Source organism: Amphiprion ocellaris, chromosome 4, assembly GCF_022539595.1.
Source record: "Amphiprion ocellaris isolate individual 3 ecotype Okinawa chromosome 4, ASM2253959v1, whole genome shotgun sequence".
Classification (NCBI taxonomy): domain Eukaryota; kingdom Metazoa; phylum Chordata; class Actinopteri; family Pomacentridae; genus Amphiprion; species Amphiprion ocellaris.
The window spans coordinates 22309831-22328696 of record NC_072769.1 but is presented as its reverse complement, the minus strand read 5'-3'; the positions used below and the strand labels follow the sequence as shown (position 1 = coordinate 22328696).

Genomic DNA, 18866 nt, shown 5'->3' with positions numbered 1-18866 from the left:
CACTGTAACTATGACAAGTGAACACTACGTCAGCTGTCTGCTGATGAAGTCATGATTGCGATCCTGCTACAAATCCACCGCTGCAGACTTATTGGGACTTATGCGTCAGAAATGCTAAAAGGAACAATTGATTAAAGTGTGGGGGAGTTTCTGAGTCCCATCAATTCCTGCCGCCCGCTACATATTTAGGTCACGCAAGTCGGTATCCATACTCAACGTACACATGCATAACACACACTGGTGCTCAACGCAAGGTCATTTTGTTTGTGGGTACATCTATATTAAATGGTCCCATTGTATAGTGCCGTGATTTCTGATCATCAATAACTAATAAACAAATGCTGCATTTCTGACAAAGCCATATGTGGGGGAATGAACAGCCTTGGCACAGTACTGTGCTCAGAGTGCTTTTCTTGTTTTGCTGTGTTTTTGATTACGGCTTGGTCAGAATCGTAAAATTTAGACAACAGAAACATGTCAGCTAACGTAAGATCACACTATCATGATAAAATTAACTACGTAATTGTTAATGCAGAATTATCATGCATTCACCTATTCCTTTACTGAAAAACATTTCATTGAAAGAAACCACAATCAAATCAAAACATCATTAAGGATTACGATTTATGTGGGAGTTTTCATTCAAGACTGATTTATGGGAGTCTGAAACCATTCAAAGGAATGTCTGCTGTACATCCTCTGTATTCCTCAGAGGACAGTTTGTAGTTTGCAGTTATTCTCTTATCTTGGTTCTGAAGCAACATAAAGGCAAACATTAAGATATCAGTGTTCAGGATGTAGCAGGGCATGTTAGTGTTTGTTACTCTCCCTCAGTTTCTTTCTCGTGGAATACTCACTGAGGATGCATCTTGTAGAGAGAGCCGTCGATGCCCACTGTGGTGCGAAGGCGTGCAACTCCTTTGTTTTCCTTAAGGCGAGAGAGGATGGCTCCCAGACTTGCAGAAATTAGATTTGCTGAGCGGAAGGATACGATGGTGCACACATGCTGCACGGCCAGACAGTCCTCATCTGAAGGCTCCACTCCGAGCCTCGTCAGGATTTCCATACATTTCTTCAACCCTTCTTTAGTCCTAAAATGACAGTTGTTTTCTGTTACAAACCCCTAACTCTGCTGTGAAATGGCAGTGAACACTTAGTTTTTTTATTACTGTTTTTTTACAATCTATTGTAAAGTCACCTTAAGAACTTAATTCAAGCTTTGCAAGTGGCACATTTTGTGCAAAGAGCGTTTCCCAACAGAAGCAAGATCTTTTTTCTTCTGTGTTTTTTGTATTGTATTCTCACTCACTTCTCAATTGCAGAGACATGTTTAGTCTCAATCTTCCCTTTCGTCAGGAGCTCAGGTGTTATTCTTCCCTCAAATAGGAGTCCTTCTTTGGCCATCTTGACCAGGATGAGTCGGACCAGCTCGCCCATGTACATCCCACTGGCCATCTTTTCAAACCTGGCCAGAGAGAAAGCAGCATTTCTTGACAAGGTAGAACAGTTATCTGTCAGTTCATCTTCACTTCAAAAGGCCCACAGCGGGAATTAGCATGCTACTGCTCCTTAGCACATTGACAAGTCTGTAACCGCTTCTGCTGTTTCTGCAGTAATCTTATGGTTGCACTTCAAGAAGTCTTTTCTAGAGCAGTGTGTATACAAAAACATTACAACGAATCATGACAGCATTAAATCCCAAGGTATCCAAGAATAGTACTTTAACTACATAAGTAGACTACCGTTCAGAAGTTTGGGGTCACTTAGAAATAAATTAGTTAATAAAGATAACATTAAATGAATCATAAATCCAGTCTAGACATTGTTAATGTGGTAAATGACTATTCTATCTGGAAACGGCTGATTTTTAATGGAATATCTACATAGGGGTACAGAGGAACATTTCCAGCAACCATCACCCCTGTGTTCTAATGCTACATTGTGTTAGCTAATCATGTTGAAAGGCTAACTGATGATTAGAAAACCCTTGTGCAATTATGTTAGCACATGATTAAAAGTGTTAGTTTTCATAGAAAACATGAAATTGTCTGGGTGACCCCCGACTTTTGAACGGCAGTGTATAGACAAAGCTGATATGCATCATTATAGACATTATAGACGTATAAAACATTATAAATGATTGTGAAAAGCATTACAAATGAAAGGCACAAAAACTAAATAGTTAAAGAAACATCTTACAGCTGCTTTCCTGGGTTGATAGAACCTCTGTCGATCTCGCGGTCAAACTCTGTGCGAATGTCCTCGAGGGACCCATCGTCCCCAAAGGCACCCCACTCGGTGTTGATGCACATCCGGCCTTCGTCTCCTTCCACCAGGTCAATGTGACGCAGCTCCTCCATGTAGCAGGCGTTTGTTCCCGTTCCTGAAAGGTCGCACAGCAGCATGACTCCTGTACATGGTATTTTCTCTGTGGAGCTCAGTAGGCAGAGTGCATTGTTGTAATAATGTCATGGTGCCGTTGGGAAAACCTTTGGCGCCCCCACATGTAGAGATGTGTTCATGGTACTGTGAGGTGCTTTACACTTACTCTGTGTATTCCCAAAGTAAGACTGTTCTGACACAAGCATTTAACAGTCTATCCTGGAATTTAGCAAAGTAGTATTTGCTTCCCACAGTAATATACTTTGTTTTTGCCTGTCTGAGACTCTTAAAAACAATGAACACTGAACCGGAAAGACTTTGAAATTAAAAGTAGAGGCCACAGATGTTTGTGGTATTGTGGTGGATGTGGTATAGGGAGTATTGATGGGAAAAGTAGTTTTTCTACTCTGACATCTTAAGGGTCCTCTGGGATGAATTTGTGCCTCTTTACGCTGTCAGCACACTGTGACAGGACTGTGATGCAACCTTTGCAGGAGCTCTCTCTTAAATACAGAACCATATCTGTGGTGGTTCATGTTTTTACTGCATTTTGCTTCATTACAGCTAACCTATTTTGCAATAGGCACAGATGGCTTGACTTGGCTTAGCTTGACTGTTCTTCATTACCAATCTTAAACAAGGCTCTCAATCCCCACGTACTCTATTAGCGCTGCACTGTGGCCAAATGATTAGACTGAGTTTATGTTTGACAGCCTTAGTGAGGAAAATGTATTTTTTTAAAAAAAAAAAAAAATAAATAAATTTTTTTTTTTTATATATATATATATATATATATATATATATATATATATATAAAGAGGGTTAAGCAGTTACCCAATTTTGTCTCTAATAATGCAGGTTCTGTTTTTTTGTTGTTTTTTGAGTGGTTTCTTTTAAGCCCATACAGGCTGGACATTTGTACAATAATAAATAAACAATCAAACTCATTGTGAGTTTTCACCTATAATGATTCCCACTTCGCAGCGTTGATCGTCAAATCCACAAGTCATCATAGTGCCGACTGTGTCATTCACCACTGCCATGATGTCGGCTTCATAATCCTGGAAAACAAGATTATGTTGAACTCAAAATGAAACCAAAAATTGCAGGCACAGATCAGTCAGAGGCTGGAAAGGTTGGACTTCCATCGTGGTCCAAACTTAATTTTGTCTTTGCAAAAGGAATTTCAACTTTACATGTTTGTTTGTTTGTTTTTTTTTAAACCACATTTGGAAATAAAATACTGCTATGAAATAAAATTAAAATAAAAACTCACCCCTCTTTTCTTGATGGCTTTGTTCAGAAGCTTTACAACGTCCGCACCTTCTACGCCGCTGGCTTTAAACTTCTTTGTCCATGTCACTAAGACGGCCTACAAAACAAGCACTTTTATGAGGCTAACTTTAAATTACTGTTAGACGGACTTGGCGAGTCTGACACGTCTGTCTGTTGCTATTCCACTCACAGCAACACCAAACACATTTTCTCACACTTCTTTCTAAAGGAGGGCATTTCTACTATGTTCAACTTGTAGACAAAACCTGAAAAAGCACATAATTATGTATTACAAATAAGACAAGATGCTGTCAAAACACTACTAAAGATATTGCGTAATTTACAGTCCTGCATTCACAAACAATTACAACATTTTTGAAACAGTGGCAAAGACATGCAAAATAATGTTGTAGAAATTAGTATTTAATCTCAACAACTCGTGATCAAAAACTGACCTTGTTATCTTGTAAACTCCTACCTACCCAGCATATTTATTCTGTGGCATCTGAGTTATGTGACGATCAGTGTTGCTTTGTCTGTCTGTCTGTCTGTTAGCAGCACCACTCAGAAACTGACTAACGGATTTGGATGAAATTTTCAGGGAAGGTCAGAAATGACACAAGGACCAAGTGATTAGATTTTGGTTGTGATGCAGTTTATAGTCTGGATCCACGGATTTGTTAAAGATTTCCGTATCACTGCGACGTAGTGGCACGGTATCACTGTAACTATGACAACAAGTGAACACTACCACAGCTGCCCGCTGACGATCACATGATTGTGATCCTACTACAAATTGACCGCTGCAGACTTATCGGGACTTATCCATCAGAAATCACACAAGGAATAACTGATTAAAATGTGGGGGTGTTTCTGAGTCCCATCAATTCCTGCCGCCTGCTACATATTTTGGTCACATGATTTGGGATCCGTACATAACATACACATGCATAACACATGCCTGCGCTCAGCGCAGGGTCATTTTGTTTGTGGGTACGTCTATATTAAGTGGCCACATTCTATGTTGCCATGATTTCTGATCATCAATAACTAATAAATAAATGCTGCATTTCTTAAAAAATATGCTGCATTTCTGACAATGCCAAATGGGGGAATGAACAGCCTTGGCGGAGTACTGCGCTCTCTGAGTGCTTTTCTAGTCTTTAAAAGTGTTTACCTCGTCCAGTTTGGTTTGGGCACAAGGGAAGGAGAACGTAAATCCCACAGGAAGCTTTTTATCCTTGATTTTTTGCTTCTCCATGAAGTCACCCAGACATTCAGCAACATGGTCAAAGAGCTGCAGACAGAAAAGAGACGTTTACACTTTAGAATACCAAGGAAACACAATTTTTACTAGCATCTAACATTATCTTTGTTATTTTAAGTTCTTGCTGTGCTTTCTCTTGCCCCGTACCTCCCTGTACCTTCATGTAGAAAAAGAATGAAACAAATATTTAAGTAATGTCACATTTGCTACAAATAATGACAGATGCATGTTGAGGTTTCTATTAAACTTGCTTGTATTTTAAAACAACAAATAATTGCAGGTTTTTTGAAAGAAGGAAAAAAAACATAATACATACTGTACCATGTCTACCACCTGATCGTTTTATTTCATTTTAATATATTTTCATTTTATTTTTGGTAACACTTCATCCCTTACTTTGCTATAATTCCCTATAAATGAGCTAATATGAAGGTGAAAATTCTGTAAACTACAAAACTTTGTAAGTTGGTAAAAATTTGTTATATTGCAGAGAAAACAAAGACAGCCTCAAATGTATTCATTCAAAACAATTAAAACTCAGCATTATTTAATTTACGTTTAAACTACTATCATTTGGATAACCTTAGAATGGAAAAAACTAACAAAACCCTGTTAAAGTCTGTTCAAAATGTTGTATTTTACAAAATCTCTCCCAATGCAGAAGCAACTCTTTGTTAACGAACCTGCTGGTGTATCACGTTACATTAACGGCCAGCTGTCCCTTCAACATTTCATTAAACAGCATCTGTCTTGTTCTGTCTGTGTAAGTCATGCCCTGAACCAATCAAACTGCCCAGACAGTGGCACATGTTTTGGTTATCGCGTTACAATACGACTGCCAGCTGTTCTCTACAAGTTCGCTGTGGGTCAGCGCAGGTTGTGACATCGCTCCCCTTAATTTAAGCGTTACAGAGGAGGTTATATTACACAAAATGATCTTCAAAGTGACCTTAAATACAGCTAAGCTCTGTGTGCAGGGCAGATGCAAACACTGAAATACTATCAAAATCACTTTATTCCAAGTGTCCCAGTGTAAACAAATGGCAAATACAAGCAATTTGCACCATATCCTGTAAAACATGGAACAATTCTAGACTCCTCAGAGCATCCGAGAGGACATTAATAATTCAGCTGCTATCATGTGACAAAAGTTCTAGGGCTTTTTTGCTGAACTGCAGGCCGTGTTTACAAAGAGCAGAGAGGAGACAAATATGATAACAAATAAAGTAGTAAAATATCTATAGTATATAAACTACTGGTCAAAAGTTTTAGAATGCCCCAATTTTTCCATTTTTTAAAAATTGAAATTCAAGTAGTTCAAGTCCAACGAATAGCTTGAAATGGTTCAAAGGTAAGTGGTGAACTGCCAGAGGTTAAAAAAAGGTAAGGTTACCCAAAACTGAAAAATAATGTATATTTCAGAATTATCCAAAAAGGCCTTTTTCAGGTAACAAGAAATGGGTTAACAACTTAAAGCTGTTCTGCAGCAATGGAGGTTGATCAAGCCTTGAAAGTTGGTGCTACCAAATCCTACAGGTGTCCCAACGTTTCTTGATTACTTACAGCCCCATCTGTCTGCATAAATGTAGTGGTGGAACACACCGTGACACCAAACCCTCCAGAGCATTATTTGAACAGTATTGTACTGGAGAAAGTAGTGTGTTGCAATAAAAATGGTGAGGAAAAGGCAATTAACAATAGAAGAGAGACAGACCATCATAACACTTCAAAATGTAGATATTTCCTACACAGAAATTAGAAAGTCAAGGTGTCATTGAGTACAGTTTTCTGCACCATCAAAAGGCTCAGAAACTGGAGGAAACTCTGACAGGAAGACGTCTGGAAGACCCAAAGCCACAACAGAATCAGAAGACAAGTTTCTGAGAGTCAACAGCTTGGTGATAGGAGGCTCACAGGACAACAGCTTCAAACACAGCTTAATAGTGGTCATAGGGAGAAGTCTCAGTTTCAGCTGTGAAGAGAAGACTTGGAGTTGCAGCTTTGACAGGTGGAGTTGCAGCAAGAAAGTCACTGCTAAGACATCAGAAGAAGAAAAAGAGGCTTGTCTGGGTCATGAAACACCACCAATGGACTACTGAAGACTGGAAGAAGGTATTATGGACTGAAGAATCAAAATCTGAAATCTTTGGTTCATCACGCAGGACTTTTGTACTCTGTCGAGTAGGAGAAAGGATGGTTCCTCAGTATGTGACATCAACTGTCAAACATGGAGGAGGAAGTGTGATGGTCTGAGGCTGTTTTACTGGATCCAGGGTCTGTGATTGTACAGAGTGAGAGGAACCCTGAACCAAAACATCTACCACAGCATTCTGCAGCACCATGCAGTATCCTCTGGTATGTTCCTAGTTGGTCAGAGGTTCAACCTACAGCAAGATAATGACCCAAAACATAAGTCCAAGCTATGCCAGAACTACCTCAGGAAAAAAGAACGAGATGGGAAACTTGAAAACATGGAGTGTTCAGCACAGTCTCCAGACTTAAACCCCATGGAGCTGGTTTGGGATGAACTGGACAGAAGAGTGAAAGCAAAGCAGCTTACAAGAGCCACACATTCATGGGAACTTCTGCAACAGAGTTGGGAAGAACTTTCTGAAGAATATTTGATTTCCATTGTGGAAAGAATGCCACGAGTGTAACAAATAACAGCAAACAAAAAAATACGAGTACAATGAGACATTAACATGCATAATTTCCAATTAAAAAAATGGAAAAATTTGGGTGTTCCTAAGCTTTTGATCAGTAGTGTACGTAGAGCCACCATTTCTTCCAGTGTTGAAAAAACACTATACATGTGGATTCCAGGATTTTTAGCGTTTGTAAAATAAGTAATGATGGGAACAGCGGAGTCTCCATGTAATATAATAAAAGCCCAAAAGATGTATGGCATTATAACTGTGTTAAAATGCAGAAAAGGTATTTTTGAGTTCTCGCTTCTTTTAGACGTGGCTGTATTGTTTGTGGTAGGTGCAGGACTTTATATTGCAGTGAAAAATGAGGAGTGTAAAATTGTGACAAAGGCACTAAAGGCCCAGAAGCTACGTGGGGTTTAGAGGGATAACATTACATGTACAAATCTGAAAACAGTAGACATGTATGTGTGTTTACCCTTGTCCCGCTCCCGTGGATGATATCATCAGGCGTCTCATAGACTTGGCTCTCCATCTGAACCGGCTGCTTCTTGTCCTGCGTCACTTTGACACGCAGGATCCGGAAGTTCGACCCCCCAAGATCCAGGGCTATGAAGTCGCCCTTTTCTGCCAGATTGAGAATACAGTCAGACATTTAGTTTTTAAAATAGTAATCTCTGATAGTGTTTCTTTGCACTTGCAAATTCCAGGTGCTCCCTTGTCAAACAATTAAAAAGGTGGAGCCCTTCAGTTTGCCATGAAAGGGAATGGTATGGTATTTATTTGCTAATTTACATCCGCAGTCGCTAGGCTGGTAAAAACAAACAAACAAACAAACAAAAAAACATGAGTGAAACATATAGACAATAGGTCACAATGAAAGCACATTAAAAAAAGTACACAAGGGAGTGAAAGGTCAGTGGTCACAAGAATGGTTCACTTTCAGCCACTGTTTAAGGTGAGTTTTGAAGGTTGGTAACGTGGGACACTCCCTTATGGAGAATGGAAGACTGTTCCAGATCTGTGTAAGTCATGGTAGCTATCACAGCTCATCAGAACCACATCTTTTCCTCAGTGTATTTAAACCAAACCACAAAACCGAGTGCTTTGTTTCTCTCTGTGCCAGATGACTCTCAGCAGGATTTTAACCTAATCACCCACATTTGTAAAACTAACGTTTCTATCAAAATGTCATGGATTGCCACCTGAATATGAGGCAGAGATTAGCAAAACAACAATCAAGCTATTTAAAATTAGATTATGCTATTGCCAAGTAACTTCCAAAATGTAGATTTCAGGAAGGGCCTTGCTATCCAAAAGGTTTGAAAGGCATGTATGAGCCAAAGGTTGAGAATGTCTCCCTATGGAGGAGATATAAAATATGGTTTGTGAGTGTTTTTCACTTGGTTTTGACTGTTTCTTCAGGATCCCAGAAGTGTTAATGCCAGTTCTGGTGTGAGATTTTTTTTAGTTGTTTTTATTCCATTGAAGGTAACACTGCAGTCGTTGCCAGTGCTTGACCGCTATCGTCGTTTCTCATTCACTGATATGCCACTGACAAGAAATTTAGCTTTATAGATGTCTGCCATAGACCAGTGACTACTATAAATTGCAACCTGACAGTCAAAAAAAAAACAACAAAAAGATAAATGTTTATAATTTAGTTATATAACGATTGGTGTATGTTTGTCTGTCTGTCTGTTAGCAACATTTTAGCTGTGATGCGGCTTATAGTCTGGATCCACGGATTTGTTAAAGATTTCTGTATCATTGTGAGATAGTGGCATGGCGTTACTGTGACTATGACAAGTGAACATTACGTCAGCTGCCTGCTGACAATCATGTCATGACTGAGATCCTACTATAAATCGACCACTGCAGACTTATCGGGACTGATCCATCGGAAATGATACAAGGAACTGATTATCTGAATTGTTTAAATTGTGCTACATATTTAGGTATCCGTACATAGCATACACATGCATAACACACGCTGTCTGTTTGAATCTAGATCTGTGTGTCAGGCTTAGAACAAAACAAACTAAATACTTATAAGGTCTGACCAAAACACTAAAAAAAACACCATGGACATGAAACTGAAAATATCTGTTCAGAAAGTGAAGACATACAGACAAGTTAACTTAATTTCAGAAAGTACTACAGCTAGTTTTGTTCAACGCTTTTATGTGATCAGAGCTGCCTGCTAGGTGTGGAGATACTGTGTCACGCCAGGCAAGAAGCCTAAATGGAAACTGATCCTCCAGAGAGGCGTTTTCTCATAATATTAAATATGGAGTGAGTTTAATTTAGTTAATCACAAAATAACCACATAACTTGTTACTTATAATACAGTATATTACCCATTATTTTAAACATGCATACATGGTATATGCTCTAAATATATAATTCTCCTTTTTTACCGTTTACCTGACAGCACACCCTGCCTCTCAACAGAACAATGTTCCACATTTAGTGCCGCCATGACTGTGGTGTTTGCACTATCGAGCTATTTATCCTCTTGACCTGACTGGAATGGGATGTGACTGGGCTGACATATAGAAGTGTTACTGACATGCAGCAGAGCATGTGTCCATTATGTAGCCCCTGTCCTAATTTAAACTCGGAGCCTGTGTGTTTAAGCTGTGATGCTACTTTCCTGGTTTTTCTCCGTACATGTTGGATTTTTCCATGTCCATCGCAGTAATTTGAAAATGAAGCCCATCACAGATGAGACAAGGCTGCATATGTGGCAAGGCTGTTTGTATTCCAGTCCTGTCAATGATAAACTACCATAAGAAAAATCAAAGTGTTTATGTTCTATTGTAGAAATTCAGTTAAACGAGGACTCTGGAACTATAGACTATATTAGACTGCAGAATTGTGGTCTTTCTACGTTTTAAGGGATTTACTCAGTTGCAAAGGATCCATTTCCAAAAACAAGAGCCAGTCAGGGAGGGAGCAGCTTAAGGAGTAGTCACATTGTAGTTGGATTGTATTCATTTTGTTGTTTCATACTTCTCTGAGAAAGACTGCAGATGTAGTCGAAACATGTCAGCAAGGTAAAAACTATCCTTTCCTTACTTAGTTGTCGAGGAATCCATGTCTTTCTCAGTCTTCCCACACTGACCACAGAGCACTGTTTGCTGAGCCATAGCAAGCTAGAGATTGAAAGTACTGATTATGTTTGGCTTAATGTTGGACTTTGAATTGCTCACGCCTTTAGCAAGACATGAATAAAGTGAATTTAGTTGCACTGCTGATAACACTACATACAATACTGTTTAAACGTTTGGGCTCACCCAGGCAATTTCACATTTTCCATGAAAACTCACACTTTTATTCATGTGCTAACATAATTGCACAAGGGTTTTCTGATCATCAATTAGCCTTTCAACACCATTAGCTAACACAATGTAGCATTAGAACACAGGAGTGATGGTTGCTGGAAATGTTCCTCTGTACCTCTATGTAGATATTCCATTAAAAATCTGCCGTTTCCAGCTAGAATAGTCATTTACTACGTTAACATTGTATAGACTGGATTTCTGATTCATTTAATGTTATCTTCATTGAAAAAATGCCTTTCTTTCAAAAATGAGGAAATTTCTAAGTGACACCAAACTTTAAAATGGTAGTGTAGCTATATATATATATATATATATATATATATATATATATATATATATATATATATATATATATATATATATATATATATATATATATATATATATATATATAGCATGTTTGAGTTACACTGAAAAAGAAAAGTGATGGGACCTCTGTTTATTAAATTTCCAGCAATATATGTCTGAAACTAGTTTGTAACAAGACAAAGCTAGACTCCACACTGCTGTCTGCTCAGCTACATGTGCTGCTCTGCTGGACAAACTGTATGATGACACTTTTTTCTAAATTACTCCATTTTTCGTAACATTCTCTGTAAAATGAGACATTCATGTTTGTGCATATCAGACTAATATACCTGATATTGCAAAATCAATGACCGTTGACCGGTTTCTATTGTTTCATTGTATAGTACATGTCCTGCAGCCCAACCCTGTGTAGAATCGTTCTTAATCAGTGACTAACAGCTTCAGATCAACAGGACACTGTCTGCTTTATTTCCAGTTGTCCAGATGAGCGCTGTATTCACAATTACCATATAAACAATGTCTAGACTGTATTCCTAATTAATTTAATGCTATCTTCATTGAATCTTCATTGCTATCTTCTTTCAAAAATAAGGACATTTCTAAGTGACCCCAACTTTTGAATGGTACAGTATTCACCAACTGTTGAAGTCAAACAAACTAAGCCATTGAATGTAGCTTTGCACAGCCAAGTCAAGCTTGATGGGCTATTGCTTGGGCAAGATATCTGGTTGGTGAGCAGAAATCAAAAGAAGTTTAGCACCTGACCAAAGCTACGATCACATAGCGACAGACAAGCCTTCATGATAAATTAGCAAACTTCATCTGCAAAAGCCAAAGCTTTGAGATGTGGTTGAAAGCTGTTTGAAAAGCTAATAGATGGACTTTGATAAGATTTTTTTGTCAGACTCATTCAAAGTAATTGTTCTTATGCAAAACCCTAATTTTGTTACAATACATTGCTGCTTTTTTTGAAGTCAATAACTATTTAATGCATCTTTACTTGAATCGCCGAACAGGAGTTTTTAGTACTACAAGGGTCTACCTTCCCCTAAAAGGATTGAATACCAACCTGGAAAGGATTCACTAAAGATTTAATCCAAGAAACAAGTTTTGATCATGGTGCTCAAAGAATTCTCTGTTGTTAGAGTTCAAAATCTCCAAAGTCGAATTCTTGAGATTTAGCAAAGGAAACTTGAGGAAAAGCTGATCTGTCTACATTTTTATATCCATTAGCTTTTACAACTAGTCTAATCCTATTTCACAGTAAAGACTACTGTAATCTATTATCATTAGTGCTTAGTCATGATTTCATTTACTCATTTTCCTTTGAGATATAAGACGTCTGCTCTGAGGAAAGAGATTAACTTTCACTGAAGCTATAGGTTGCAGTGGAGGAGAGGCTAGCCTTTACTCTTGTTGCTGTGGTCATGCTTCCCTTCGGGTTCGTCATTGCCGACCTGGCCTTCAAATGTTTATCAGTTCTAGCTGCCACCACGGCTTCAACTTTGCCCTTTGCTTGATCTCTCCAACCTCATGTAGCCGTCGAAACCTGAGGCTATTTATACTGTGAGAGAAGGCGGGAGTTGGGCAGTGTGGCCTGTCCCACCGCATTGGTGTTGTTGAGCCCTCAGTCTGTGCTGAGAGGTGCTTCGTGTTATTTCGGTGTACAGATACTGCTAACTAACAAGAGGTGTTGTGCTTTCTCAGAGGACATTTGCCATATGAAAATTTGGAATGTCTGCATATAGATGAAGAAAGAACTTGACTTTGGGGGAGGAATTCATTAGGCTGTAAATGTCACATTTTCCCTGTAATTTTATTACTGTAAGCTATAATAATGTTAAAGTTACCTGACATTAAAACATAGTCACATTACTTCCTGTTACTTAAATATTGTATTCTGTGTTGATATGGTTGTATTATATTTTTATTACTCCGCTGAGGAACACGGAGGAGTTATGTGATGATCAGTGTTGACTTGTTTGTCTGTTAGCAACATTATTCAAAAATAGACTCACAGATTTTAACGAAATTTTCAGGGAAGGTCAGAAATGACATAAGGACCGGGTGATTAGATTTTGGCAATTATGTGGCTTATAGTCTGGATCCATGGATTTGTTAAAGATTTCTGTATCATTGAGAGATAGCAGCACGTTGTCACTGTAACTATGACAACAAGTGAACACTACGTCAGCTGCCTGCTGACGATCACATGATTGTGATCCTACTACAAATCTACCGCTGTGGACTTATCAGGACTTATTTGTTGGACAAGATACAAGGCACAATTGATTAAATTGTGGGGGTGTTTCTGAGTCCCATCAATTCCCAACACCCGCTACATATTTAGGTCTATTCGGTGTCTGTACTTAACATATACATGCATAACACACGCCTGTGCTCAACGCAAGGTCATCTCTCATTACCTAAATACTGCAGCCTCATTATTAAAAAAAATTTTGATATGGTTGTAATATACTTTTGTCTTTTATTTTAATAGCTTTACCATTTTAATTTATACTTACTACTGTGTACACACACATTTTGATGGCATAGCAATGGATTACTCAAGAGTGGAAATACAAGACTGTGATATTTAAATTTCAACGTCGACCTCTTTTTATTACAAGTTTTAATTACCCTGCAACTTCAGTATACTGAACCTTAATTAGAATATCATTCACAGAACTAGTTGCATTTCTGTAACCCTCTTTTTGATGCAGTTAGTGTGGTACTACTGTCTGGCATTAGCCTTAGCTGGTAAGGACAATCCCCTGGCTTACTATCATAAACATTTAATATCATTTAATTGTATCCTAATAAATTAAAGTGACCTCATGAGTTTTTTCTGACAACATTTGTATGTTTTTGAGAAGTGTGTGATCAGGCAGTTTGACCCGTTTGGCCCAGGCTAAAACAATAGTGATCTACTGAGTCCAAATCCAGAGCACAAACACAAAGAGGCTTATGTCACAGAACAGGCCTGACCATTTTAACACATCAGCACATTTTTTATGGACAGATAGGATCAGGATGCATCAGGCTGTGCTTGAACACACTTACAGTATGGACAGAATGTATATAACAAAGACGGCACACTCTTGGTTAAGCAGCAAAACTATTAAGCTACAACACTGAATGTGTAAATGGGAAAATTCATGAATGTTTCTTCTTATTTATCATGTTCACCCCAATCCAGACTTTTAAAATGTCAAACTATTTCCTGAGACCCTGCACTCACACCCTACCTGATCCATCAGGAATGGACCTTACGAAAGTGGGAAGCATCTTCACGGTGGCGGTAGGGTTGGTATCATTGCCGAGCCCGTTCTCCATTTCCCTGCGGAACCGGTTCATTATGTCCTTAAGCGTCTCATCCGAGAATCGCATGGAGTACAGGTACTTATCAATCTGCAAAAAGGGTATACACAAAAGAAAGGTTCTCAGAAATACACTACCGTTAAAAGGTTTGGGGTCACCCACACAATTTCATGTTTCCCATAAAAACTCACACTTTTATTCATGTGCTAACATAACTGCACAAGGGTTTTGGAACCATCAATTTCAACACCATTAACTAACACAATGTAGCATTAGAACACAGGAGTGATGATTGCTGGAAATGTTCCTCTGTACCCCTATGGAGATATTCCATTAAAAATCTGCCGTTTCCAGCGAGAATAGTCATTTACCACATTAACAATGTCTAGACTGGATTTTTGATTCATTTCATGTTATCTTCATTGAAAAAAAACTGCTTGTCTTTCAAAAATAAGGACATTTCTAAGTGACTCCAAGCTGTTGAACAGTCGTGTATTTTAGACAGAATAATGCAACTATTAATAAAGCAAATTATATCAGAAATAACCACATTGTATAGTTTTATCAGAATTATTTATCTATTTAATGAAACACTTGTTAAGGAGTATTTGCACAGGGAATTCTTTGTTATTATTATATTATCACACAGTGCATGACATGGGGCACACCCCAGCCCAGACGTCTATTCTGTCACACAGTTGTTTCTTATTAAGCCGCTCTGTACGACATTATTATTCATCTCTCTAAGAACCAACACATTTTCACAATTTTATTCAAGTTGACTTTGTTGATTTCAGTTTTTTTAAAAAACAATCAAAGAAATGTAACTTTCTTTTAAATTCATGATTGATTCAATTTTTTTTTTTTTTTACAATTTTGCGTCTATTCTATATGCCTCGCTTTTAAAAAACTGCCAAAAATAAACAATTTGCTTCAACCACATTCTGTACGAAAAAAATTTTAAAAATTCTAGTAAACTGTGAGCTACTCAGCTGTGAAAAACGGTCACATGACAAAAATTCTGGGATTTTCAGCTGAAATGTAGGAAGTGTTCACAGAAAGCAAGTCTGAAAGCAAATTTTAAAAATATCTATAGTATTTAGAGATGTAAAGTCCCTGTTTTTTCCTATATTGTTAAAAGTTGTGGGTACTTGGAAAAGCGACAGACATAGAGACTCATAGTTTTCTTGTTTTTTGTAAAATTAGTCATCAACTTTTTTCTCAGTTTTTTGTGATTTATGACATTTTAACTGTGTTTTATTACACAGTGGACATATTTAAGTTCTCTCTACTTCTAGCCATGGTTGTTCTGTCTCCATAGAGGAAACTTCTACTTCCTCCTATAAAGTACAGTAACACTGGAGTTAAACAGTCGATATACTGTACATATACAACACTACAGTTGTTTATTGAATAGAACAAAATAGGCAAATCTGTTCTTTCATTCATGTCTTTTAACATCAGCCCTTTGAAGGCTGTATGTCAAGAGGGGCCTTAACATTTTCACCTTCTAACCCTCTTTACAGGACATTTCATGATATGTTCCCTTAGATGTATCGCATAGCATCCAGTGTATTCTGCGCCTGTTTGTTCCTGTATCTAATTATTGCTGTATAATTTCATCAGAAAATACACAAGCCCAGGGCAACAGCTTTTTGCATCAAGCATCATTCTGTAGATGCAAGACTGACTTGTTGGCTGCTTCATATGGCTGCAATGTACCAGTGCTAGTCAGGATTGGCATGGATGAAGAACTTTTACCCTTCCACTGAGTGCTCCTACCCTGGCGCACACAGTTATAAGTTCCAGTAACCTACTTCAGTAGAGGCACGTGCATCTGCTGCACCGTGACATCATCCTACGACATCACGACTCTTCCATCCCACCCCCACTGCTACCGACTCCCCCCCGGGAACATCTCGTAGGCCTGTCATCTCATCCGGTGGCTAATTTGTACCAAGGTCAGTTTCTATGGGTGGCCAGAGGCTGTAATCATGCTCAGATTTCACTGATGGCCACATTCAGCTAATGAGGTTTTTTTTCAGACTTACTAAAAGAACATTGAATCAACAGGAGAGAAGAGACAGCGAGTGTGTAGAAAAAGCACTAGGAGATGGTGGAGCTCATGACTTTTCCCAACAGCCCCTCACAGACACCTGTCTGCTTCCAACGCCATGGCAACTAACGCTCTGAAATGCGCCGACCACAGCCCCTCTCAAGGACATCCATGTCAAGCACTGCTAACTGTGAAGGAAAAATTACTCTTTCCTAAGGTCATAAAGGCCTTTAGACAGGCAGGCGCTGCAGGAGGCTAGATATTGTCAGACTAGTTGTCTCCATATTGGTCTGTAACCTTCTCCCAAATGCAATATGCACCCAAAGATCAGGGAGAATCCCCAGAACTGATGCCGGCGTTGCTTGCATGTACTGCTGCTCGGTCGGTGTCACTACATCTTCTCTCGACCTCGCTGAACTTCCACAGCACTAGACCACTGAATAAACTCAAAATGAATCCATCATGGCCTACTCCCTCCTCCTGCAACTCCCCAAATGCTGCATCCTCTCCCCTCCCTGACTGATTCGCCACACGGGCTCGATTGCAACATGCAGCTGCACCTCTTCACAAAAGTCTCCAAAAGGACACGGCTGCTGTCACTCACCTTTTTGAGCTGATCATCCTTCAACTCGGTGAAGTAGTAGGCCAGGAGCTGAGCCGCTATCATCCTGCCTGCCGGGAGCTGTCAGCTACTACGAAAGAGTGAAGAAGGAGGGGAAAAGCAACACCGACGTCCGTCCTCTCTCCTGTCCCCCCACGCTTATCCCTCTTTACCCTGGAGTGGGAGAGAAGAAGCGGGTCCGAAGCTGAGCACCGGTGGCGAAGCGAGGTCAGAAAGAAAAAAAAGTGTGGTGGAAGAAGAGTGCGGTAGCGGACGTGCCTGCTAGTCTGCAGTCACGGCCTCGCGTACACACACACACACACACACACACACACACACACACACACACACCTAAACACGCAACACCGCAACACACGGACACACACACACTGGCTGGGCTGGACCGTGCCTCCTCCCTCTGAGCTGGTGCTAGCCGCCCGTTAGCTCTGGAGATGGAGCGGCTCCGCGCAGGAATGGTGGCTTCTGCTACGCCCTGCCCCCAACGAGCCCTCTGATTGGCTGAGCCGGGGATGCGACGGAGAGGAAGGAGGGGAGGAGCGGAGAGAGGGGTGGGCGGCAGAGGGGGAGGGGGGTAGTGAGGAAGAGGAAGCTGCGTGATAAACCTGCCTCCCCCTCCAGCCGGCACGTCTCGCGCGTTGCCACGGCACCCAGAGGTGGACGTGCAGAGAGGCAGGGCTGCAACCCTGTGACGTCATCATGTCTCAGCATCACCTGCAGGGTTTAAAGGTACCAACTATCCATCCATCCATCCATCCATCCATATCCTCATTCATAGCTCTGGGTCATTCCAGAATTCCAGAGGACATTTGGACTTCAAAATCTTTGAAAAATAAACTTTCTCTTTTACAGTTTTCTGCTCAATCTTCATCAGTAATTGGTAATAAACAATCAAAGGCTTGATTGGCTAAGCTTACACATCAGTGTTACCATTTTTATTCCATGTTTTACTTGTTGTTTGCTAACCCTACTGTAATCACAGTAACAGGGTTGCTAATCCATGCTAATGTTAGCTTTTTCTCAGGAGTAGAAGCTAGATATTTAGCTAGATGTTACTGCTGACCAAGAGGACAAACTGACTGATGGAAAACAATAAAAAGAATTTGTCTTATCCTGATAATATGAGGTAGAGTGAGACATTCAATCAAGGCTGAGAATGTTATGAAAATATGAAAAATAGAAGAGAGGACATAGCTTTGCTCTACCCATTCTTTTGGAAAACTGTTTGATGATGTTAATTCCAGCGTTTCATGTGATTCACTGTTTTCTTCTTCTTCTTTTACCAGATAAAAAGGTTATACTAACAGGGTTGTTGTGGGACACATAAATAATAATTATTTAAAATATTATGTTGATAAAAAAAAATCCCACAATTATAAGAGACATCAATGAAAAAAATAATCCCAAAAAGGAGATTTAAATTTCATTTTAACTCTTTTATTTGAGATTCAATTTGGTCATCAGGGGGGTGGGACAAGAGAAAAATGGCATTTTAGGGGAAACTCCAGACTTATTTGGTATTTTAAAAAGTATTTTCAACCAGTATTTTCTCCTGTTTTTTTTTTGTTTTTTGTTTTTTGTTTTTTTTTTTTTAGATTTGGTCTCAGGACAAGTGAATTTACACAACAACTGCATGTTTTAG

The 18866-nt window shown here is 39.3% G+C and overlaps 1 protein-coding gene across 3 annotated transcripts in view; it reads right to left on the bottom strand.

Moving 5' to 3' along the window:
- Positions 1 to 17632, bottom strand: part of LOC111581369 (hexokinase-1) — a 30410-nt gene extending 12778 nt beyond the window's left edge. Inside the window, exons 1-10 of one of the 3 annotated variants that reach the window (XM_035956942.2) lie at positions 17486 to 17632; positions 17210 to 17380; positions 14477 to 14639; positions 8051 to 8199; positions 4835 to 4954; positions 3659 to 3754; positions 3344 to 3443; positions 2200 to 2383; positions 1310 to 1465; positions 858 to 1091 (exon numbers count right to left, since the gene is read on the bottom strand). In XM_035956942.2, the coding sequence (XP_035812835.1) occupies positions 858 to 1091; positions 1310 to 1465; positions 2200 to 2383; positions 3344 to 3443; positions 3659 to 3754; positions 4835 to 4954; positions 8051 to 8199; positions 14477 to 14639; positions 17210 to 17272 (1265 nt within the window). In that variant the 5' untranslated portion in view covers positions 17273 to 17380; positions 17486 to 17632. Of the gene's footprint in view, positions 1 to 857; positions 1092 to 1309; positions 1466 to 2199; positions 2384 to 3343; positions 3444 to 3658; positions 3755 to 4834; positions 4955 to 8050; positions 8200 to 14476; positions 14640 to 17209 lie in introns of all 3 variants that reach the window. The other 2 variants (XM_035956941.2, XM_035956944.2) reach the window with 2 other exon arrangements.
- Between the last annotated feature and the right edge of the window lie 1234 nt (positions 17633 to 18866).